The sequence below is a fragment of the Aulonocara stuartgranti genome (assembly GCF_965226115.1).
Source record: "Aulonocara stuartgranti genome assembly, chromosome: 13".
Lineage (NCBI taxonomy): Eukaryota > Metazoa > Chordata > Actinopteri > Cichliformes > Cichlidae > Aulonocara > Aulonocara stuartgranti.
In genome coordinates, this window is record NC_138949.1 from 32363733 (window position 1) to 32389169 (window position 25437).

Below are 25437 nucleotides of genomic sequence, written 5' to 3' on the forward strand. Positions count from 1 at the left end.
TAATAATAAAAGGAATTTGTTGGCTTTTTCAAAAGGTACAAATAAAATATTGTTGATAGACCTGCCCCCTTTATTAGCTACAAAATAAAACATTAAGCCTTGATCTGTTCTGTTATTCTTCTTTTCAAAAGAAAAACATTTCTAGCCTTCCAGTGTTCTAAAAAAATTAAAAACAAACGCAAATATAAGATTATTAGAATTTTTAAAATATAAATGCTTAACACTGGAAAATACTATAACTGTTAACTATGGTACAGAACTTAACAAAATGTCATTAAAAATTATAAATACTGATAACAAAAAAAGTCATTCTTTTTAATTTATTGTCATGATTCTGGGTCCTTTTAACCCAGCGTTTTGTGTTTTCTCTTATTGCGATTTTGGTTCTGTTCTTCCTCTGTTTGGTGTTTACTCTGTTCTGCCCGTGTGCCCTGTATCTAGTCTGCGTTTCTTAGTTTGTGTCCTTTCATGTGTAAGTTCCTGTTTTATTGTGAAGGTCTGCGTCTTATGTGAGTGTTTTCAGTTTGACTCCCTAGTCTCGTCACGTTAATCACTCCCAGCTGTGTTCCTCACCTGTGTGTAATCTCCCTGTGTTCTCTGAGTGTATTTAAGTTGCGTCTTCTGTCATAGTAGTTGCTGGTTCGTCTGTGTTGTTTCCCCTCGGTCTCCCTGCATCTCTTCATGTGTATTTCCCCGGACCTCCCTGCATCTTCGTTTCTGGTTTGTTTTGTTAGTTTTACCCAGTTTAGGTTCCAGTTTCATGTTCCCAGTGCCTTTGTTGTTTGTATTTCCTTCGTTAATAAATACTCACCTGCACCAGAGCTGCCGCGTCCTTGTCCTAAATAATTCCACACGGCTTGCCCCGGCAAACCGTGACATTTATAAAATACAATCGGTCACATTTTTGAACAAAGGAACTGTACATTTTATTCAAATTATTCACACTGACTTTTTTGAATCTGCACAATTTGCTTCCCCTTTATTTTAACATTAACTTTGACTATTGCCTCCTCTAGTTCCTTATCAAAGGGACTCCACAGCTCACTGTCAATGTACAGGCTTTGTCAAACGAGCAGTAGTGACAAGAAAGTCTGCAGAAGTCCTGCCGGGCTCTCACCTTCGACCCCACCGTCCGGCTCTGCCCGTGGGCTTGTCTTCCTCAGCCTGCAGCCCTTCCTGATCTCGGCCAGCAGGTTGTCGACGGTGCATCCTTCGTCCCAATTGGCCATGTCTGTCCTAACTGCAGCACAGACACACGTTCCCCTGTGAGCTTAGCGCACGTGTCACAAACAACAGGTGAAAGCTGTCACTGCATCACCTGACAGCCTCACAGGTACAGCAGCATTTAATCTTTACAAACTTTCTTCTCGTCCTGATGCTCTCACATCATTTCCTTTAAATATTCAGCTGCTGATAAACTGTTGCAGAAAAATGTTGCTGATGTCAGCTATTGATTCTCGACCTGTCCGTCACCGGCCCTTCACATGTCTCACCTGTTCTCCACTTGCACTTGACCTGTCCTTCACCTGCCACACCTGGAGAGACAGGTGAGGGACACCTGTCTCTCCATTTAAGGAGGGAGGATTTAAGGTGAAATAATGGTGTCTGACTTACTGATCTTTCTGGTGGGGGCTTCTTCTCTCAGTTTCCTCCCTTCCTCCAACCTCTTCCTCCTCTTCTCCTGCTCCCTGTGACCTTCGTTCTCCTGATCGAAGAATAAAAGGAACACACAGTTCAAACTTCAGCAGGCTAACCGGCTCCCCAGAGAGGGCAGAGCTTAACATTTACAGGGAAACAGGACTAATGTGTGGCAGCTACCACACTTTGTCACGGTTCAAGTCAGAGCCGATTGGCTGGCTGAGACATAGTTTAAATGACACATGCAAACGTGCGGCAGGGTACGAGTCCTGCAGACTGAGCCGCACTGCGATTGGCGCTGACCTTGAGGGTTCGAAGGAAGAGGTCTCTGAATGCCTTGATGGTGCTGAAGAGCTCTTCGAGGGAGAAGCTGCTGCTGTCCTCACAGAGGTAGGCGGACAGGTGCTTCCTCTGCTCCTCCACAGATGACAGCAGGAGTTGCAGCTGCTCAACAGCCTGCAGGCTCTCCTGGTAACACCACATAAGAACAACAGGTAAGTTCACCTGGAACAGCAGGTCTGTCCCACTAAAACGGTGTCAGTGAGTGTACAGACTGGATTTATCTGCCCGTAAAGGTGACAGCCTCATCCTGAGTGACTCACCTGTATGGTGGACAGGTACTGCTCCTTCATGTCGTCAGATGAGGAGGAAACGCTCCTCTCTGAGTTTTTCAGCCGTTTGTTTAGAGTCTTTGTTTCAGACTGAATAGAGTCCAAGCTGAGCCTATATCCATAACTAAAGCTATGGATAAGATTCCATTTGAACCGTATGGGCCTGGAACCAGTATCGGTGCATCCCTATCATGAAGTAGCCTAAGAACGAGGCTGCTTTTAGATGATCTTGCCAAAGAACGCACTTGGCCATTGAACAAGGCCAGAAAAACTTGTCATTTCTTTAGTGTCAACCTAAATATGCCTTGGTAGAGATCATCTCCATAACCGTCAGGGCAAAGTAAGTCCAGAAACACTATCTGTCTCTCTGTTGCCAATATAGCCTGAAATGGACATATTATCATCATCCATGAAAAGACGACATGACAACCTCCATTATTTTCTATGAGAGGAAAAAACACAGAGCAAGAAAGACAAAGGGCACTCACACAGAGCAGATAATGGTCAGCTTCACCTGCCTGCCTGCTTCAAGCTGGAAAAAGCAGGATGACCTAAAGTTTTCCTACAGGTATTGGTACAAATGAGTAAAAATACACACAGAGGAGAAAAATCAACAAAAAACGTACTGGCAAGCAACGAAGCAGGTTGACTTGTGGATCCTTCCCGGTGGCCATGATGTAGAGATCAGCAATGTAAACATCTTTTCCCTAAAGGAAACACACACACAAAAACCCAGCCCAAAGCCAGCCAACCGCTGCCTCCTCATCTCCTCCTCCTCCTGGGACCTTTAGGGAGCACTCAGTACACGCAGGTAAACCATGCACTGTCACAAAATCTCCCAGCATCACAGGCTCTCTCCCGACACTGAAATCTCTCCTCATTTCTGTTGTTTTTCCCTTATCTGTCCCATCCTTTTTGGTCCGATTCGCCATATCTCCAGAACCGAAAAGGCCATCGCCGCGCGCACTTCACCACAGCGTCCGCCAGCCACCAAAACCCCCGCCTAGACACCAACACCAGCCCTCTACACCAATTAGTTTTCCAGTTATTCCACTTTTTTTCCCATCCTCTCCTGGCTTTTGCCCCATAACCCCTAACCCTAATAATGGATTCTTCACAGAACATGATGTAAAATAACAATTTTCAAACATGTTTACAACAGTAACAAAACATCACTTTTGTGTAAAATGAAAAAAAAGAACATACTACAAATCACACATCTTTTACACATTTTCATCAGAACATGACTTCAACATGCACTTGATTGGTGGATTAAGTAACACCGTTCATTTACTTCTTCTTTTTGGACACCAACTCCCTTCTTTTATGGACAAATGCCTGGTATGACCGGGCGCCCATGCCTGCAGCCTTGCACATACTGACGGTATATATCTTTGACCCTGACTGAAGGGTCCGTCTTCACAAACGACAGCTCCTCTTCTGACCACTGCCTACTGACATTGGCTGGCATGAACACAGCTCTTGTAATCACAGTGTCAGGTTCTTCATCCTCTAGCTCGACGGGAACTTCCACGGGATCCTGTTCCGGTAGGGGTGTTGGAGGCTTCTTCTTTGAAGTTACTGGATGGTGCACCATCCGGTATGGAATGTCATAGTGCAGCTTGTACAAAGTGAATCCAAAGGTCCTGTCACAAACAGATGTCAACATGATCTTCCACTTCTGAAGGTCAGCTTGGCTGACCTTGAGCTCCATTAGCAGATCCTTGATCTTGTCGTAGCATACAAAATCACGGTTCATGAGGAGACCTACTGAACTGACGAGGACAAGGATCTTCTTATGAGTAGAGGCATCAATTGTTCCTGGAACCCGTTTCAGGACGTCGATCAACCATGGCATGCCATGTTCGCGGTACTTTTCCAGATTGCGAGCATAACAAATCGAGCGGCGCTCCATTTCCATGGCTATGTCTCCTACCAAGGCTGACGAACGTGCCTCAATTGAAGGCTCTTTGTCGTCATTGTGGACTTCTACAAAGTTCCAAGTTGCCTGGCGCGTTCCTCTGAGATCCCGAAATTTAAGTTCAGGAAACCACCTCAGCTTCATTTCCAGGAAGCCAGCCTTCAGGCACTCTGAAACATCTTTGCCGGATTCTTCGATGAGCTTCCTGGCCCTGGAAAAGGTGAATGGATTTGTAAAGGACTCCCTTGTAGCGAGGTTCTCAACTAATGATGATAGGTTGATGTGTCCCTTCAAAGTCTCAGGGCATTTAGTTGCTTGGAGCTCAGCAAGAGGGATCTTTTCATTCCTACGGAAAATATTTTGCAGCAAGAGGAGAACGAGTGAAGGGCCAAGTACTGGCGGCTCACATTCCATGTTGCATGTGAGGGAGAAGAGCCGTTGGACTTGCAGAACCTGTAGGTTGTCCTTGGTCCAGTGTGATAAAGGTGGAGGTGTGTTGTCAATTGCTGCCCCTGTGGCAGGACCAAGCGCCATGAAGCCCCGGATATGCGTGGCACTGAATTCGTGGCGAAAACTTGTGCCCAGGGCTGAAGAATAGACAATGTCCAACCTTGATATTGTCTAAGGGGTTTCCATGAAATGCCTCTTCAAGCGCTATCTCCAGCTGAAAGGCTCTCCAGACTGGAAGGAAACCGCCCTTGCCCCTGTACTGTTTAAATAAGATCCCAGAACTCCTCGACCATGTGGGTGAGACATTTTGACAGGATGAACTGCAGACTGGACTCTTCTTCCTCCCACTTGAAAGGTACCACCAAGGGGAGTTCATCCAATAGCTTCTGGATGTGAAGAATGTGGAAGAAAGAGTGACCCTGGATAGGTTCCTGGAGTACTCCCAATTCAAGTTGATCCAGCGCCTGGACCATCTCCATGCGCAAGGAAAATGGGCATATGCACTTCTGGGCAAGGTCCTGCATGTGTACATAGTAGTCCTCCGCACGGGTATCAAGAGCTTTCACATAGTTGGGGTGGCTGAGCCCACCATTGACTATCAACCCACTGATAGGGTGGCGAAACGTGGACTTGTAGTGGGTGTGGGGACTGTCCACGTAGAACTGCCAAAAGGTGACAAAGGGCGGTGTGGCAATTTGGGTCAAAAGTGGATCGACGTACAACTGGTGTTGGTCCAACTCCGTCTGCATGTTTGCACACTCATGCATGGACATGGCGGTAAACAACCAAGTAACCCCGCTCTGGACCAAAACAATTGCATGTTTGGGTCTTCTGGGGTCAGACTGCATGCCACATGGAGAGAACAACGAATGATGTTGTCAAAGTCCGTGATTTTGGACAAGATCAGAGGTTCACGTGACTTCTGAAACCCAATAATCTTGCATTACATGATATTTTCTTTGCGGTACATTAGCTAAAGTAACAAGATATACTTACAGTAGATTCCATGGAGTGTTCCAAACCCAGGCTCCAGAAGTCTTCCCGAGTCAGGCAGATATTGTCATCCTTCCCTAGGAGTTCTCCTGGAGGTAGGTTTTGGTCCAAAACATATTCGAGCTAAATGAAAAGAGCACATCATGTGAATTTGCTTCAAAATATTATAGAAAATAATAAAGAAAACGAATGAAAGGGAAAAATACCAAATAAGGCTGGAATTACTCTCATGCTTCAGCAATTCTAAAACCATCAACGACTTTGACTTACAAAGATTTAACATGACTGCACAGAAATGTGGCTTACCAGACTGGACTGAAGAGGTTCCAAGTCTTTCTGCCACTTTGCTCCTGGACGGGCATACTGATGATTAATCTGCCATTCCAGAGTCTGCCATCTACTAACTCCACTGTGAGACTTTTTTTTGGCACAATCTCCCATCCAGTCCAGAATTTTAGGAGATTTGTCAGCTCACTTGGTGTTGCTGTGAAGAAAAAGAAAGTGTATAGTTAAGCATTGAGCTTTGAAATAAATATGAGGTTTAACAACCTTGAAGAAATCCAAACAAAATATATTTTTAACATTGCAATAATATTGGCTCTGATCAGCTCATATTGGCATTCCCCTCCTGCAAAATAGCAAACCTACCATTTAGAATAAAATGCCTCATGTAGCCTGTGATTCTGCATTTAGTTTGAAGAGGACAGTCATCATCTTCATCTTCAGGCCACATAATCTGCTGAAGAAGGACCTGTAACAGAACATTCATAAAATATACCCCAAAAATACTGCTGCACATTGTGAAACCAAATAATGTCTTGCTCAACATAACTTGAGGGTGTATACGAGAAGCAGAAGAAGCAGAGGGAATATCCCGTTTAACTTATGCTATCTGTTTAAGTTTAGATAGTATTTGTAAAGATATAGACCATATCCTTTTCTGAAAGTGTGGATATAATCTCGCCTGTGTGGATGCATTTACACCTAAATTTCCCCAACAAAGGATGTTTTAATTCACCACTATTCCAGTGAAACACGAGTCTCCCATCTTCCTGTTAGCGGTCTCGAGTTTTTGTTCACCAAAACACACACCAACTTCATACTGACGAACAGATCACTGCCCTATTCCCGCCTTGTCTGACCGTTAGTGATGGGTCGTTCGCGAACGAAATGGCTCTTAGAGCCGGCTCTTTGACGTGAACGACGCGAGCCGGCTCCTTATCGCGAGCCGTCACGTGGGGGTTTTTTTTTTTCCGCTTCACTCTGCACGCGAGCCTTGTGCTTTATGCTGGGCAGAGGGGGGGAGGGGCGGTAGTTACACTCAGTAGCACAGGAACAGAGCCAGAGAGAGAGAAAGAGAGGCAAGGACAACAACATTAGAAAGATATAGTAATCATCCACAACTATTTTCGGTTGCAGATGATAAAGGATTCAGAAAGTTTATTCATGCAGGTCCATATGACAGAGAATGTGCATCTTCTGTTTGTTTTCATATTATAATTTATATTTAATTGTGTTGTGGTTTGCAGTGTTTTGTGTTCTTTTCACTTTAAATTTGTAAAAGGAAAAAGCTGAAAATTTAAATAGTTAAAACTTGAAATGTGAATAGCTGATTTTTGTATTATGTGATTTATTTATTACATTTTATGTGGAGTGAATAAATAAAAGTATATTTACGGTGGCCCCTAGAGACAAAGCACATACAAACTTCAAATCACGTACGAACTGTGAAGCGTGTACAAACTCCAAAACACGTAAAAACACGTACAAACTCCGAAGCACGTAAAAACTCCAAAACACGTAAAAACTCCAAAGCACGTAAAAACACGTACAAACTCCGAAGCACGTAAAAACTCAGAAGCATATAAAAACTCAGAAGCACATAAAAACTCAAAACACGTACAAAAGACAACAGAAGTGCTCCAGGATGCTGGGCACAGTGTTGAGCCTTTGTTATCTTGTGGCTACACAAGCCAGCAAGTACCAACGACTGGATTTGGTGTGTGGTAATAACAGGTAAATGAACTTTTTTTTTTTAAATTATTTGAATATATATGAGTGCCTGTGTATAAATACACAAACAATACACACATGCTTTCAATTGTGTAATTTAAGTGATCTAGTAGCTCTGCTTTGGAAGTTCAGTTCATGCTAGAAATGTGTTTTGGAGTTTGTACGTGTTTTGTCTCTAGGGGCCACCGCATATATCTATATATAAACATATATAAATAAAACCACTTTTTTTTACGTTAGTAATTCCTTTTGTGCATAATTTTATATTATTGTTAATAATAAATTAATTAAAGCAACAAAACAACCTGAAGAGCCGGTTCGGAGCCGAAAGAGCCGGCTCTTTTTAGTGAGCCGAACCGAAAGAGCCGGACATCCCATCACTACTGACCGTGTTGTGTGGCTTTGGTTCACTTCACCTCACTCTTCCCCAGTCTTGTCATTAAATCAGGCCGTTCTGCAACCATGGCAGCCATTCATTCTATAGCTTTATTCATGGTGTATTTTACCCCTTCACTAAATGCCGTTCTCGTTTCCAACATTATATTTGCAGCGTTCGTCTATCTACCAATATCTGCGGAGTATGGTTTTGTACAGAGTATCCTATTTTCTAAAGCACAGCATGTAAAGGTTAGCTTGTTTTTTTTTTTTTTTTTTTTTTTTTTCTAAATGACATCAGAAACAGCAGTATGCGACATTACGTGATGGCAGAGCTTCAGTTCATCCTTTGTCATTTTTTTTTTTTTTTTTTTTTTTTTTAATAAATAGGACAGGGGGAATGAATGAGAGAGAGGGGGGAGAGAAAGAAAGAAAACCAAAGGGGAGAAGAGACGGTGAGAAGGGGGGGGAAGAGAGAGAAAAAAAAAAAACTCCTGGGTCACCTGTATGGAGAAAAAAAAAACAAAAACAAACAAACAAAAACAAACAGAGGAGACAGCAAACAACAAAGAGCAACATAATAATAGAGAAAACAAAGCACCATCACAATAAACTAGCTAGTCATAGATATTTACTAAGTAATAAACGATATTGTGCAGCACGCAAGATAGACAGCGCACAGTGTGCTTTGAGGCAGCAGCCAAGAAAGCTTTAGTCCGCGTCTGTGAATACCCATGTGTGCATACCTGTGTGGATCAGCATGCTTGCATTCCAAAGGTTTCTCCATGTAATGATCTGCTAGGGAGTGTGGGGGGGCCACAGCCCCGTCCTCCAGGGTGTGAAGCGGGTATGGAGGAGATCAAAACTCCAGACATCCAGAGGCCCCCAGAACACAAGAGACCATGGAAGACCAACAGAGGGGCAGCCGCGCCACTGTCCCAGTAAGAGCTGAGGAGAGTCCCAGATGAGGGCTCGCCCAGCAGCCGCGGAGCAGAAGTCAGGGGGAGTTGCAGTGACGCGCCCGTGAGCTCCGCCGGCCCCCAGCTGCGCCTGAGTGACCGAGCCCTAGGCCGAGAGGCCGGGGGCACCCCACCTCCAAAGGGGCCCGAGCGAGCCCCAGGCCCCAGGCCCCGACAAGCGGCCGCCAAGGAGTGAGCCGGTGTGTACCCGGACGCCCACCCCCAGACACAAAGAACCACCAACACACCGACACCTGAGGGAGTCCGCCACCGGCAGGGGAAGTGGTGGTGGGTGGAGATAGGCCTCCAAACCTTGGAGGGCCTGAGGTGTCCCCAGAGAGGTGGCGTCTGATACCCAACCTGACATATAGACACAGACATACAGGCACACACAGACACAAACATCCATTCCCACCCTCATGCTCTCATATGCACTCACTCCACACTCAACCAACGTGGAGACAGACATAAAGAGACGCTGTACACACAATCACACTCCCCAAGCGTACTCTACAAACCGGGTCTAGGTACCCTTGCCCCTGGAGGGGGGAATTGCACCCAGACCCAGGTGGTGTTACCCTTTTCCCTGCGGTGGGGAGAGGCAGACCGCCCCGACTCCGCAGCAGCAGGGAGGCCCCACACCCCAGACCGCAGTCGGACGGCCAACTCCTCCTACTAGCCCTCCCGCTCCAGCAGGCCGCAGAGAATGGGGGTGGGAGAAGACTCCAAACCTCCCTCCACCCGCTCATTGTAGTGTTGATGCATATGTGTTCTAAGGTGCAATTAAAACCCAGGAGGGCATGGAGCTACCTGCCAAGGAGCAGCAGGTAAGCGCATAGTCCCTCCTGCTAACCCTCAATGACTAAGTGTATTTAAAATTGAGAGGTGGGCAACGACGTCAGGGGTGAGGTATACACCCTGATGGTGATTTGGACTCCGTGATTGTGCCCACCCCCAAGATCCTATATGTATGTGTAATGAGAGTGTGAATAATGTGAATGTCTAAGTTGTGGGATAAAATTGAGGCAGAGGCAGCCAGAAGGGGACAGATGCACCCTGGTGACATACCCCCACTCCAAGGCCCTGCATGTGTGGGTGGTTGTGGAGGAGCGGGAAGAGGGAGGCAGCTGGAGATGGGGAGGGACGGAAGGGAGGGGCAGGTAACCCCTCCCTGGGGCCAGCTCCCCCGCTGACCCCAGTAGGCACTCCCACCCTCCGCGACCCGCCAGGGAAGGGGGGCCCAGGCCCATCAGACCGGGGCCCAGTGCAGTAGCGCCCCCCGGCTCCACAGAGCCCTGGACAGTCCACCCAACCCCACCACAGAGAAAACTGCACCCACCCCACCAACCACACATCTTCCAGACTACATAAGACGGTAAACGCCCAGGCTGAGATCTTCCTCCACCTCTCCTGTATCTCCCCCTCCTGCAGAGAGTTCCTGAGAGAAGAAAGCTCCTGCAAGATGTGACCATCCCCCCCACCAGTTGAAGAGCCCCCCAGGCGGCTCGATGCACCGGCGGCACCCTGCTCCAGGGCCGGGCCCCCATGCACCCACCCGCCCACAACCCCGGCAACACACCAACCAGGACCCGAGCCCCCGAGGCCCGGCCCGGGCCCCAGCCCAGAGACGGAGCGCCCCCAGAACCTCACGCCCATCCCGGACCCACCCAGGGGCAGCCAGGTTGCCAGGTCAGTAACCCACGTCCGTCAGCACAGACCCTCCCCTAGCCCCGCTGCACGCAGCCGCGAGGAAACAGTCACCTGAGAGCCAACAGAGCCCTCAACCGGACGTGACCGCTACCCCGGGTTGAGCCCCCCAAGGAAGATGCCTCCGGGGAACCCCCCGACGCCCTAAGCCTGTCCCTACCCCCTCACCAATCACAACAGTGAAGGCGGGACCAAACTATGACCCCCCACCCCCACTAGGTGATGGAGCTGATAAAAGGGGCCCAGAGCAATTGATCTAATGTGGTGGCAGAGGCTGTGTCAAGACTAATGTAATCTAATAGATAATTTCTATATTGGTTAGAATTAAGATTATTTTTATTTTTCCAGTTCATGAGGACTGTTTTCTTGGCTATGCATAGGGCAGTGAAGATCATATGGGCTATATTCTTTTCTGAAGTGACATTATCTAAGCTGCCCAACAAACACACTAAGGGGGAGGTTGGAATGTTACATTTCAGACATTTTGATAAGTCTTCACATATCTCGCGCCAAAACTTTTGCACTGGTGGACAGAACCAAAGAGCGTGGATGTAATTGTCTGGTGTATTGCCTTGACAGTGTGAGCAGTTGTTGGAAGATGTAAAGCCCATCTTGAACATCCGATGACCTGTATAGTGCACTCTATGAAGAATTTTGTATTGTATTAATTGCAGACTGGGATTTTTAATTAATTTAAAAGTTTTTAAGCAAATCTGAGACCAGAAGTTTTGGTCTAGGTTGACTGATAAATCTGCTTCCCACTTTGCAGTAGGAAGGGATATTGATTCATCTAATTTAGAAAATGTTCTGTATATTTTAGATAATAATTTGGGGGATTTAAGAGTAAGAAAATGTGCCGCACTTAGTGGTGTTTGTAATTCAACTTGACTGAGGTTAAATTTCTTTTTTACTATGGATTTAATTTGTTGATATTCTAAAAATCTTGTCTTGTTGATCCCATATTGTTCAACTAGTCTGTCAAATGGAATAAATTCTGTTCCCTCTAATATATGTTCTAAGTATTTAATTCCTTTACAACTCCATTCTGGGAAATTAATCATATTATTGTTTTGTAATATGTCAGGATTATTCCAGATAGGTGTACGTTTGCATGGGATTAATGAAGACTCCGTTATTTTTAGAAACTCCCACCATGCTGTTAGAGAAAAGCTGATGTTGATACTTTTAAAGCATTCATGTCTTTTGATGTTTGAGCTAATAAATGGTAGGTCTGAAATCTCTAGATCCTTGCATAGTGCCTGTTCAACATTAGGTTAGCTTGGTTAGCAGGATGCTAGCATGTAGCGCTTAGTGAGACACGCCTCAGACGAGTTGCGCAAAGACCCCTTCTGTGTACTTTATACGTGAGCAACGGATTTAAATAAAATTAATGTTTCAAAAGACAAACTTGAAGATAAAAAAAACCCAATATACTTACTGGAGAACCGCCAGGGTTTGCCGCTGCCATCTTTCCGCTCCTAAATTCAAAACTGCCTCTGCAGACAGGTCAGGCAGGGGAGGCGTGGAAATTGTCTTTGAGTTAGTCAAACGTTCTCTTCAGTTCGAGTAGATAATAAAATAAAATAAAAATGAATGGGATTTTAAGTAGGACTAGGCGTTATGTAATGATCTCTATTTAGGAGAAAATCTTAATCACTCATCTTTAACCAGCTCTCTTTTAGGAGACACACTGCTGGCTAACAGTGTCATGTGATCAAACAGTGTAATTTAATTGGCTGAGAGCCGCTCGACTCGATCTAGTGCTGATTGCTCTGGCTTGTGTCATTTAAGTTCATTACTTTTGCAGGTGAAATTTTGCAGGTGAATTTTTTGCAGGTGAATTTTTGCAGGGAAATTTGGAGGATAAAAATTCAGTGTTATAAATTCAATGTCTAAAAATAGTTGAATTTTGATGATACTATATTTCTTCCATAGCTAACCTATAATTTCCTTTGGGATTAACAAAGTATTCTGCTTCTGATTCTATCATTTCATTTGTGCCTTTTCCAGCGGATTTTTCAGCTACTGCAGTAAATCTTGTCGATATTCAGTTTGTGGGTAATCTATTATTTTATTTCGCAACTTCTAAAAGTTTGACTTAAGGGAGCAGAATATCAGAAAACCCTCTCTATAGTTTTTATTCCTTTTTGGCCTTCATTAATAGAAGATTATATTAGCTAAGTGTCCCTATAAAAGTGTCCCTAACAGAAAATTTAGACAGCTGTATTTAGGGCTGCACGATTTTGCATAAAATGATCACGATTCTTTGGCTTAGAATTGAGATCACGATTTTCTTTTCCAATATAAATATTTCTTGCACTTATTAACTGCACATCAACTTCATAACAGTTGAGACTGAACATAAACAATAAATAAACATAAAAACAATAAATGTCTCACATTTTGTCGTTGCCGCAAAATGTTGTACTGCTTGTAATTCTGTCTCCACCGTTGCTCGACATTGCGAGCAGGTAGTGGAACCTGGAAAAAATAGTTGAGGGACGGCACTGTGTAGCGTTTGTCTAGGGTGTTGATCATTTTCCTAAATCCCTCGTTTTGCACAGTGTTGATGGGAGCCATTGATAAGTAATAGCCTCCGTAATTTCTTTGTGCCTGCGGGAGTTCGACAGGTATGGGGAGGCGCTGTATAAGGTTCCCGTCATTGATGTTTGGGTGGTTGACAAGGACGGATTTTCTCCTGTCACTTTCTTGGCTTTTACAGCTTCGTCATCTCTCACGTGCTCTCTGTTTTTTCCCTGCCAGCTGGCTTCTGTATCACGTGGTATAAGGCTCCGCCCTTGTCATTTGTTGAGCAGGAAGAGCGAGCGCTTGTTTTCATGCAGATTATGTCCTGGATGAAAATGCGGTACAATCATCGTTTTTTTTTTTTTTAAATCGTTGTCCTTTGGAAATGAGATCGCACATAAGTACAGGCACCACACCCGCAGTAGATGCGCTCGGTGTGAGGTCTCGCAGCAAGCTATCAAATACGGCGCATTTCTCGGCTTTTAAAAAAAACGCTATGCGTCGCCAGGTGTTTCATCGGATTCGAGGTGTTACCTCCTTTGACAGTATCACAGTATCAGCTTAAAGCACTTGTTGCAGGCTGCTGAGTTTGCATATTTTGCTGTGAAGTACAGCCAGACTTTTGACCACTTCGCCTTGGGCATTTTAATCTGTAGCTCTGCTCTAAAAGAACGCACGTACCTGGACCCGCCTACTATCCTCGGAAACGTAAAATGATTGGCTAGAAGTGTATCACAGCTCAGGGAAAAAAAGCACCGAAATAAAGCACCGAAATGTGCGCTGCTTTTCGGTCTGGTTACTACCGTTTATGTCAGAACACCGGTACCCATCCCTAATATACACATTTACAAGTTTAAGGACATACTGTTAAGACTTTATATTAATAATTGTATGCATTTACCTTACTGGGCTCAGTGCTGATCTACTGAACTAGTCACTGAAATCCGCAGGAGGATGTTTTCAGAGCTCGTCTTGAAAGGAAGTTGTGGTAACTCGCTCCGCACCCCAACCCCCGACTTACAAGCATTCACAGTCAAGTCAGTAATATCTGCATTCTGTTTATCATTGTATGTTGTAGACCGACATACACACACTCATGCAGTCACACTCAAAATGTAGAGTGGTTTAGTGATTTTCAGTAGTTTCAGGCTGTACAATACTATGTACAAATTTAAAGGTAAATAATTCAACTTCATCTCTTTCTTACAGGTATCCTTGAGCAGACGTCACTCTTCCAGCTCAGGAAGCTTATGACTTCTTAATAATCCAAAATGGCGCCTGTATATTTGACACGCCGTCTATCACTCTTTTATTTGTTTTATTTTATTGTTTTTAGTTGATTTTGTGCAACATGTCAGCCCAACATTGTCTTATGATCGCCAGACATTATTGGAAATATGTTTATTCACCCAACTTTTAGCTCGGTTTGAAAATGACAATCAAGGTTCTCTGCCTCCCTATTTGGAAGTAACACCACAGCACTGGCGTTCCTTACTACTGCCACTGGATTAACAGCGACGCAGGAGGCGGGGTAACCGTGGAGGTCACCTCGTCAAGCTGAGAATCCGGATTTCTTGTTTTCCCCATGAGCTTCACTCCATTCATTGATCCTGTCTGCAACTCCTGGTGCCACTGGGTGCTTTGGACCCGGTGGACTCCTGGTTGGTTCCTGTTGTGGGATCTCTTGAGAAGAGAATCCCCTCCTCTTCAACGTCTGTGTTGGCGTGGAGTGGAGCGAACAAACCTCCGACCGGTGGATCTAGTTGTCACTGCCTTGGAAGTTCCTGACCCAGTTCCTCTCAGGTTGGGTTTAATTAATGCCAGATCGGTGAAAATAAGACATTCATGTAGAAGGAATTTTTCTCTTCCCATGTGTTGGATTTTCTTTGTTTGAGTGAAACTTGGATTCTTCTTCTTGGATTCTTTTCTGAATTACTGGCTGTGCCTTTTTTAGTGTTCCGAGAGTTTCTGGCCACGGTGGAGGGCTAGTTGTTATTTTTAAGGCACATCTTGACTTTAAGCAGCTATCCCCATCGATACACCACAGCAGTTTTGAACGTCCAGAATCTGGGGACGAGGGGGGCGACTTGCCTCCCCTTTAAAGACAACTGAATTGTTGTCTTTAAATGTTTTTAAAACTAAACTCAAAGGCCTACAGGCTGCCTCAATAATGTGTAATTGTTTTGTGTAATTTTAACTTTGTTTGTTCGTATGTATTTGTCTTGAAATGTGCTGCCTCTTGGCCAGGACTCCCTTGAAAAAGAGGTCTTTGATCTCAACGGGACATTCCTGGTTAAATAAAGGTTAAATAAAAAAAAAATTAAAAAAAAAAACTCTGTTTGTGCAAACTTGGCCACTCACCTTCTCTGTTGTGTGCGATTGTTTATCGGTTATGCAGTAATTTTTCTAACAGACACATCCTGAAGTTTGCTGATGACACACTGATCGTCAGTCTTTATGTGGGGGACGAGTCAGGCCATGGGCTGGTTGTAGATGATTTTGTGGATTGGTATGATGAGTCCTTCCTTTCACTAAATGTGTCAAAAACTAAAGATATGGTTATTGATTTTAAGAAGTCCTCTTGCTCATCACCTACTATCAATAAAGATGCTGATATTGGAATTGTGGAGAGTTACAAATATCTAGGTGTGGTACTTGACCATAAACTGTGTTTTGAATCTCATGCTGATGCCACTACTAAAAAAGTTAAACAAAGACTGTTCTTTTTAAGGAAAATTAGATCTTTTAATATCTCATCTGAGATGTTGTCTTTGTTTTATAGAAGTTTTATTGAATCTGTGATGGCTTTTTGTATAGCTGCCTGGGTCGGTAACCTAGAGGTGAAGAATAAGAATTGGTTGGTAGCACAATTTCAGGGCGCTGGCAAGATGGACTTTTGGCCATTTACAACAAAAATGGGCCTGGGAAGGCTCATTCTATTTTTAATTGTTTGAACCATCCACCTCACAGTGAGTTTGAGTTGTTGCCTTCTGGCCGCCGTTTTAGAGAACCTTTGAGGAAGACCAAAAGACTCCAGGTTTCTTTTATCCCCACTGCATCCCATCTCCTTAATGGCAAATAACCATCCTGTGACTTTCTATTACTATTATTGTCATTACTATACACAAGCTCTCAATTTACCGGTGGATCTACGTCTCTACCCTCACCTATGGCCACGAGCTGTGGGTAGTGACCGAAAGACCAAGATCGCGGATACAAGCGGCGGAAATGAGCAACCTCCAAAGGGTGGCTGGCCTCTCCCTTAGAGATAGGTTGAGAAGTTTAGCCACCCGGGAGGGGCTCAGAGTAGAGCCACTGCTCCTCCACATGGAAATGAGCCAGTTGAGGTGGTTCTGACAAGGATGCCTCCTGGGCGAGGTGTCCCACCGGGAGGAGGCCCCAGGGCAGACCCAGGACACACTGGAGAGATTATATCTCTTGGCCTTGGCCTTCCCGGATAAACTGGAGGAGGTGGCTGGGGAGAGGGAGGTTCTGGGTTTCTCTGCTTAGGCTGCTGCCCCTGCGACCCGGCCCCGGATAAAGCGGATGAAGATGGATGGACTATATACAATAGAATAAAAGAATATATACACAATAGGATAAAAATAGAATACAAATGCTATATACAACTGAGTAAAAATACAACTTTGTCATTAAAAGAGTATTGTACGTGTCATGAAACATGAATATAAAATATACAAGAATCAAATTATGCGTGTGGTAATTTTTTGCATAGTTAAACATTAGAATTACAAATGCATTTTGTTATAAAGTTTAAGATTTAAATTTTACCTTTCCTTTTGTAAAATCGTATGTCTACTGGATAGACCCAACCCCTATTATCAATTGTATACAACATATTGATGTAGTAACAATGACATGATTTATTGGCCTTTTTACAGACATTTTTTTTTTTACTCTGGTCCAAGTCAGTTGACACCCGTAAACTTGTAGCTTTTTTTCAGTGGTTTGATTTGTTTTCACAAAGATAAAATTCTAAGTGACACCAAGCTAACCAAAAAGCTAACAACAAACCATGTGAGATGGTTCAGTCTACTTATTGGTCAGATGCGTCTGCAGCAGGAGCAACAAAAGTAAATACAGGAAGAAGGTGCTGTGTCCTGGACTGTTGGGGAACATGGAGAATTTATGTTCATTCCAGGGTTAGTTGCTAGCCCATGCAGACATGTTTGCACATTTGTGGTACTTTCCCGTACTGAAAACCCAAAGCATACAAGGCTACAGGACAAGGCTGGATGAATTAATGTATTTTTTGTTTGTTTGTTTGTTTGTTTTACACCAAAGCCATGACGTATTCCCAACTAAACTCTGACTATTACTAAGCATCAGCAGGATATATTTATCTATCCCTCTGTTCCTCTGTGCAGTGGTGTCTATGCTTTTGAATATTTAGCAATTGAGATGTTTTTTCTTTTATCCCTCAACCCTTTAGAGAGAAGTAAATTTCCACTCAGCTGTGTGTGTTAGAAATAGAAATACTTGTGGTGAGTAATAAACCACAAGTAAATTTAGTCTTTAGTGGTTGAAGTAGTCGAAAGCCCCAGTGAGTAAGCCTTTTCTGAGAAAAAGTAGGAGGATGTAGTGATCTAAACTAAAAGTTTAACTACACTTGTAGCACCTTTGCTAGTTCAAAACTCGTTATTTACATTTATTTTCATTTTGAAAGTGTGAATATGAATGATGCATGAGTCAATTATACTATGGTTTGCCTTTTTTGTGGAGTTAAATAAAGAATTATACCTGAAAGGTCAATACCTTTCTATAGACTTTAATGCCATCATATTTGTTATTGAAAACAGAGTCCTGTTTAGTGCCTCTGTGTTTCCTGTGTGATCCAGATAGTTCCTGCTTCAAGCAATGTTCTGAAAATCCAGAATCTGGGGACGAGGGGGGCGACTTGCCTCCCCTTTCGGTTAGTGATTACAGTTAGATTTAAATCTTCATGTTTTTGTTGCATATTTTAGTATATTCTTGTAATTTTCTTGCAAAATCTTCATTTCCATGTTAGGACCTTTACTATTCTATTGCTTCATGTCTTATATTGATACTAATGTGTCTTTTGTGCCCTGCCTTAAGTCTCACTTCCACCTGTCTAGTTGTCAAAGAAGATAATTTGTCTCAGCTGTGTCTTATTGCCCGCATGTCTCTCCTCTACCCTAATGACTTTTCTCTGCATCTTCATGGTGTGTTCCTGCATGAGTCAAAAGTCCAAATTTCTGAGTTCCCAATCTGAATTTGAATCTGGAAGGCCCCTTCTATTTGGATTTTATACTAACTAATAACAATCCAATATAAATAACAGTAAAACTGTAATTTTTCTTTTTAAATCTATGCTGCCCTTTTGTGTATTTGTGATTTGTTAAATAAGCCACACAGAGTACCAGCAGGCTCCATTCATGGATGTGTTGCAGCTGCATTTTTAAGCGCAAAAAGAAAAGTACTATGTTGTATTTCTAGTGATACCTGAATAGCTCTACCTTGTCTCTTACTTTTTTTCAACTTAACTACTGGGATGTAAAGAACTTTAAACTCAGGAATTACATTACTCCCAAGTTCGGTGTTCAGACTTTGAGGTATCTGAAACTCGGCAATAGTCATACTCGTCATTTGTCTTCTGTCAGTTTTGTTTATGGTGCCTTGTGTGTCTGGAAGGCTTTCTACTTTTAAATTCTGCTGTTTGCTCCCTGTTTCTGAAGTTTCATAGAATTCTTCTACTTCACCTAAATAAAAGTTTCCTTTTTTAAAAAATTCCATTTTGCTTTGAGAGCACTTAGCTCAGAACAAACTGGCCGATTGCAGCACTGAAGACTGTGATTATTGACTGTATATAAAAGACAGGAGTTTATCTAACTAATATGAAAGTAAATTAACTTGTATTCCATGTAAGGGTCAACAGGGGACGACTTTCCTGGTTTCAAAGAGTAGTCTGATCATGAATAAATTCCTTTATGACCTAGTTTGACCCAGTTTAGCCTCAGTAAACACATTCCTAATGAATTTATTGTCTCAGTTGATAGTTGCACGTCTTATTAAATACAATATGATGTGTATTTTATAAAAAGTATTAGGAAACATTTTTTGAAAATTTGTTTTCAAAATTATAATTATATTATAAAAACATTATCATAGTTAGGCCACAGAGGCCAGCTCAAGGCTGGATCCAGGGCTCTTGGAAATAGTTTTAAACATGAATAAAGGGCACTAGACCCTGAAAATAAAAAACTGTCTATTCTTTAAAGATAAACGTCGCTCCAGTCTGAAAGCGAATGTATTTAAGTGGAGGGTGGAGTGTAAATTATGTTGCGCCAGCTTCCTTGTTCAAAACAGGAACAAGGAAGCTGTATACAATCTGCTGTATACAATCAGCAGATTGTATACAGTGGTTCAACTATAAGCAGTCCTGAGGCAAGTAAATGTGATTTTTTTTCCTTTCATATGCATATTTTTTCTATTTGAAGAGGAAAACATTAATAAGGAAAGTGTTTCATAATCAGGACAAGTCTGTGTCATCAGATATCCTACTGAAATTAAGGAACTGTCACGATCCTGGGTCTTTTGACCCAGCGTTTTGAGTTTTCATTTATTTTCATGTTATGGTTGTTTAAGTTCGTTAGCTTATCTAAGTTCATTTACTTATTAGTTTCCCTTTTGTTTTCAACCCCTGTGAAGTCTCCCTTACCCTTCATGTGTTTCATGTCTGTGTGTCTGATGTTGTCAAGTTCATGTTGTCATGTCTGTCATACAGTCGGCCTCTGCCAGAGGAATATCAGTAACTGATATTTTCATCTCACTAGAAATGGTTTTGATGCAATGTTTGATCTACGAAGATATTAAGGTTTATTTTATCCTCTGTTACACGCAAGTACAGATGGCTAACATTCAACTCTAATGACTAACTTTTGGTTTAATAAACCATTCTCCAAACATTTGTATCTATTCATGGAGAAGTCACTTGGATGAGTGATGAAATGCTTCTCCCACTAAGAACGTTACGTCCAGATGAACAGAATCAACTTTTTGCGATTCCATTACCTGGATGATTGCGCATGCATCAAGACATTTGTATCTCTAATTTCACCTCTGCTCAAGAGCAGTACTAACTTTGTCCCTTTTTTAGTCTTATTTATTTTATAAGATAAATAATGGACAATTTATTTATAGCATCTCCATCACTGAAGAGTGAACACAGATGGAGCCTGTTGAAGTGATAATGTGGATTGACGTCTGTGTCTGCCTTCCTTTGACCTTACTGATCATCTATTGTATGTGCTGTGCGGTATGTTTGTATGTATGTATGCAATTACGTCCATCTCTATCAGTATTTGAAGATTTAACAAATCAACTAACCTGTCCTGCTAGTTAAGTATTCACTGTGCTTTTTGGATTTAGCCAACCGCATTTAGCAAGATATAAAGAGCTATTGCACACATAAGGATTCCCAAACCCCTAGACACTATAGTGAGTGAATGTAATCAGAATCATGAGTTTAAACATAAATTAATGTTGCCTACCTTGGCTGTAACCCATCATTACTAGAAATCATTACAAATACTACAAAGTCTAGCAGACCTAGAATGACAATAAAATCAGACAAGGTTGTCTGGGGGAAAAGAAAGCTGATGCATCTGCATCACTGGCTTTTTCCTTGGGGTGGCACTGACTTCCTGTTCCAACACACAGTTGTGTTTTTGTGTATCTTGTCTGTTTAATTAAAAACTTTGATAATGTCTCATTTCATAGTCCAGTCTTTATGTGCTTTAGCCAAGCATGCTCTGTTGATTCACTCATGAATTATATTCACAGTATTCACTCACTGTGTCTTTAGCTTAGCTTAGCTTGTAGCCAACTCACTAGCAGCATGTGCTCTTCAGCTGCCCTTCCCTCACTTTCCTGCTCATTGTGTAAGATATTTGGTGCAGCCTCATTAGCTCTGATTCTATCCAGAGTTGCAGTCAATGACCCACAATAATTATTTTATTGTGGGTGATTTTAACATTTATGTAGATCAGGGCTGGGCAACTGCAAGCCTCAAGGGCCGGTATCCTCCACGTTTTAGATCTCACCTTGGGTCAACACACCTGAATCAAATGATTAGTTCATTACCAGGCCTCTGGAGAACGTCAGGACATGTTGAGGAGGTAATTTATCTATTTAAATCAGCTGTGTTGGATCAAAAACACATCTTGATGCAGGACACTGGCTATTGAGGCTTGGAGCTGCCCACCACTGATGTAGATGCTAAAAATGACAGCCTCAACATGGCATTTAATCTATTATTACAGCGGTCCCCAACCTTTTTTGCGCCACGGACCGGTTTATGCCCGACAATATTTACATGGACCGGCCTTTAAGGTGTCGCGGATAAATACAACATAATAAAACTAGTACCGGTACCGAAAAAAAGATTTATTCATAACACACGTGAAAAGCCCCAGGAAAACCGAGTTAACGATAAAAACGATAACAAAATAACGCTGAAAACCGATAAAAACCCTGAAAACTATACATTTCACACCTGAGCCTCAACTCTCGTGGCCCGGTACCGGTCTGAGGCCCGGGGGTTGGGGACCGCTGTATTATTAGACTCAGTTGGCTTTGTTGAAAATAAAAGAACCTACCCAACACATTCTCGATTTAGTTTTAAAGGTCTGTTGAGCCAGTGGTTATGATTTGGTTATTGATATTCTTTGATTTAAGGTTTCTATTATTTAGTTCCACCTTGTGTTCTGTCTGCTAGCCTGCCTGTCTATTTTACTTTATTTGTATTCCCAGTTTAGATAGTGTTGGTTTTTCAGGTGTTCAGCAAGAAAGCTGTTTTTTTAGTTTACAGTTTGCCTCCTGGAGTCTGCATTTTGGGTCCTCCATTCCTGCCTGCTGCACACAGCCCTGGACAGTAACCTTTAAATCCTTAAACCTTATATAGTGTTTAGTTATATGTCCTTATTAATGAGTAGGAAGGGGGAAATATAAAAAAGCCTTTGGAACAAAAAATTTTATTTATCAAGGTAAAAAGGACTCTTGGTCCACTTTCCTTTGCAGAGACACTAGACACTGAATACAGTAAGGCAAAATATATAGTTATATAAAAAATGGCTTAATATTGTAAATGTCATATTTTCTGCAGAGACGAAGGGATCCAGGCCCTGCCCCCTATTACATATACATCCTGGTTTCCAATCTAATCCAGCTCTGTGCTCCAGTTCTTTGGCTGGCTAAACTGGAAGACCATCATCAGCCCACCGGTGTCTCTGCAGTGTTTGTCTTCTTCGGTGTTACAACTAGTCTCAACTTCAAAACCTGCATTGTTCTGGAAAGGTATTTATCTTTCATATATCTTTCAATGCAAGTATACTACATTTTATTGTGACTTGAAGCATCCTTACAGTCAAACTATTGTCTACCGCATCAATCAGAATACTGTTTTGTGTTGCAGGTATTTTTTCATCACCTGTCCAATGTTGAACTTCATAAGACAAACTAAAGGTTCTATTTTGGTCTCTGTTCTGGTCTGGACCGTGTGTGTTATCACTATCTCTCTTGCAATATTACTACCCCAACATGAACGCATCTATCTTTTTACCTTCTACCCTGCCCCTCTGTTCATTCTTTGTTTAGCTGGGACCCTCAAAGCTCTGCCTGCTGCCACCTCAGTTCCTGCTGAGGGAAAACGAAGAATTATAGGAACTTTGTTTCTGTTGCACCTGAATTACTTTGTGTTGGTCTTGCCTGCAGTAATTCTATTATCTTTTGTCAGAAATGTAAGTTTGGCCATGATCCTGCTCAGTCCTTTTGTGGACTTGATGCTATTTTGTTTCATGCAGAAAGGACCTGTTGACAGTTTGCTGTCATGTCTGTGCTGCTGCAGTATGAACAACACTGCAGCAGATGTTAGCAGCAGATCACCAGTTTAACTGATTTTAGCAGAAACAGGTGGGCTTGTGTTGGCAAAAACAAAGTGAGAATGAAGAGGGGAACATGTGATGGGACAGATGCAGAGAAATTTAAAAATAAAGATGGACTATGTGCACATAAACACACAGAGGAATGCAAACACAGAGTGTGTAAACAGTTGATGGAAATGTCATGTATATGTTTTATATGATATTTTTGGCTTATTTCATTAAATCTTTAAATGTCCACAGCATCTATACATATCTGCACAATTTCTTTTACAATTTCTGAATTTGATTCAAGAATCTTTTACAATCTCTACATAATTTTAGTTTTACTTTTATGATAGTTTGTTTCTGTCAAACCCTTTTTTTTTTTCATTTTGCACATTTGTGACTTGACCAAATCCAGTAGCTCCTTTAGATCCCCCCCCCTGAACAGCAAGTAAATATTTGTGTCAGCTACAAACAATAATTTGAATACATCTTTTACTACTTTATCTAAATTCATGGTCACATGGTAAGAGAAGATAAAGAGTTCTAAAATCCTGTAAAGAAATGTGGCTTAGTTTTCTGTACTGACAATGTGGCACATTATAACATGATCCTTGTCCAATACATTTTTACATGACCTTCATGTATGCTTTTTATTCATACAAACATATTTATTAAAAGGTACAAAAATGAGTTATGTTTGTCTATTTGCTGCTGTGATGTACATGGATATCAAGGTTTTTTTAAGTGCTGTATAAGTCACCTAATAATAACAATAACAGTAATGGAGCTTTTCCATGCATCCCAACACAGTGGTTGTATTTCATTTCACTCTAAATTGGGATATAAATATTGAAACATTTGAACATTTATTTTAATCAGGTTTTCATAAATGATGAGTTCAGAGGGTCATGGTATGATAGTAACTACCTTTCCAGTATCATTTAATCTTTGAAATTGTCATGTCTGCAGTGGCAGACGAGTGGAGATTGAAAGTAGGACCCAAGATGCAGGCAGCTTCTGATGTGGGCGAGCTTTATTAATATGTTAGGTGATACAAACAGGAACATAATGGGCATGAAACAAAACAAAATGAAAGGATAACTTAAACTGTGAAAAATTAACCAAACAAAACTGAAACCTTAAATGGAGGCGCAGGGATGATGATGCAGGGAAATAACACAGACAAACCAGCAATGCACACGAAAAAACACAGGGCTTAAATACACACAGGGCAATCAGGGAATGGAAGACAGGAGGGAGACAAGGCTGGGATTAATGGGACGAAAAGGGGAAGCAAAACTAGAAACATTGACAAGAGAAACAAACCTTAAAAAACACCAAACCTCTAAACACGCAAACTTAACACAGACTGGGGAGACAGAACATAGGAACTTGAAACGTGGAACAGAAGAGCACAGAGGACACAAAGCACTAGGGATAATCACAAACAACCCAACAGAATATTAATACACTCAAGCATAAACACCAAGTCCACAGACTCTGGACCATAACATAACCAGAATATTGCTACTATAGTAAGGCTACTACTAGAATCAAACTTAAAAAGTTTGAATTAAAGAACAGGGTCTGTAACAAAACAATTTCCCAGTTTGGAGTGAATAAATTACTCTTAATTCTGAACATTATGTGTACTAAAAAGGTGGACTGAAGCTTACATTCCAGAGTTCTGTGTCATTGTTCCCTTTGTTCCCTTCATGTCCACTCTGTCCAAGTCTCATCTTTGTGTTTTGCTCTTTCATTTCCAGAGGTAGGACCAAGTCATTGTTTTGCAAGTCTCAAGTAAGTCTCAAGTCTTTATCCTCAAGTCTCAAGTCAAGTCTCAAGTAATGTCAGGCAAGTCAGAGTCGAGTCTCAAGTCACTGGTGTAAAAGTCCGAGTCAAGTCACAAGTCTGAAATTTTGAATTTCAAGTCCTTTCGAGTCTTTAAAAAAAAAAAAAACGAAAAAATAATGTGCTAATATGCTAAATGTAAATATTAGACCATGTAATTTTAAAATCTGTGTTTTTCTCAACACATGACAAAATAGTGAACTTAGAAAATATACACAAATTGTGAAATTGCACCTCTTTAAAATGCAGCTCAATTAAACTTAGCTCCAAGAATAATTTTCACCGACAGTTCTGAGATAAGCTGCATGTTATTCTTGGATGCGGTTGTAGGACCGGCTTTAAAATCGCATGACAAAAATATCATACATATTAAAAAAAACTGCATCACCAACGTAGCCTGGACAACATTTGCTATTTAGATGAAGTCAGCTATCTCATCGTAGCATATTTATATGCATATTTATAATCATACGGTTCTTGGAGTG

General features: G+C 42.0%; 1 protein-coding gene and 1 long non-coding RNA gene across 9 annotated transcripts; one reads left to right on the forward strand and one right to left on the reverse strand.

The window, feature by feature from the left end:
* Nucleotides 1–901: 901 nt before the first annotated feature.
* Nucleotides 902–14158, reverse strand: LOC309720125 (inverted formin-2-like). 8 transcript variants are annotated; one of them, XR_014280415.1, is made up of 8 exons: nucleotides 14095–14158; nucleotides 12106–12163; nucleotides 6262–6364; nucleotides 5920–6097; nucleotides 5617–5736; nucleotides 2241–5462; nucleotides 1942–2106; nucleotides 902–1705 (listed from the first exon to the last, which is right to left on the reverse strand). XR_014280415.1 is itself a non-coding variant. In XM_082556714.1 (6 exons), the coding sequence occupies exons 4-6, from the start codon at nucleotides 2268–2270 to the stop codon at nucleotides 1586–1588; spliced, it is 315 nt and encodes a 104-aa protein (XP_082412840.1). In that variant the 5' UTR covers nucleotides 2271–5462; nucleotides 5617–5736; nucleotides 5920–6097; nucleotides 6262–6364; the 3' UTR covers nucleotides 902–1585. The 8 variants fall into 8 exon arrangements, 1 of the variants encoding a protein (XP_082412840.1); XR_014280417.1 differs by lacking the exon at nucleotides 14095–14158 and adding an exon at nucleotides 13068–14075; XR_014280419.1 differs by lacking the exons at nucleotides 12106–12163; nucleotides 14095–14158 and adding an exon at nucleotides 6706–6746 and having other exon boundaries at nucleotides 2241–2691; nucleotides 2876–5462.
* A 5389-nt stretch (nucleotides 14159–19547) lies between these two features.
* LOC309720131 lies at nucleotides 19548–23746 on the forward strand. The gene is made up of 3 exons (XR_014280424.1): nucleotides 19548–19619; nucleotides 22339–22529; nucleotides 22648–23746. It is a non-coding gene; the product is annotated as an uncharacterized lncRNA (long non-coding RNA).
* The last annotated feature ends 1691 nt before the right edge of the window (nucleotides 23747–25437 follow it).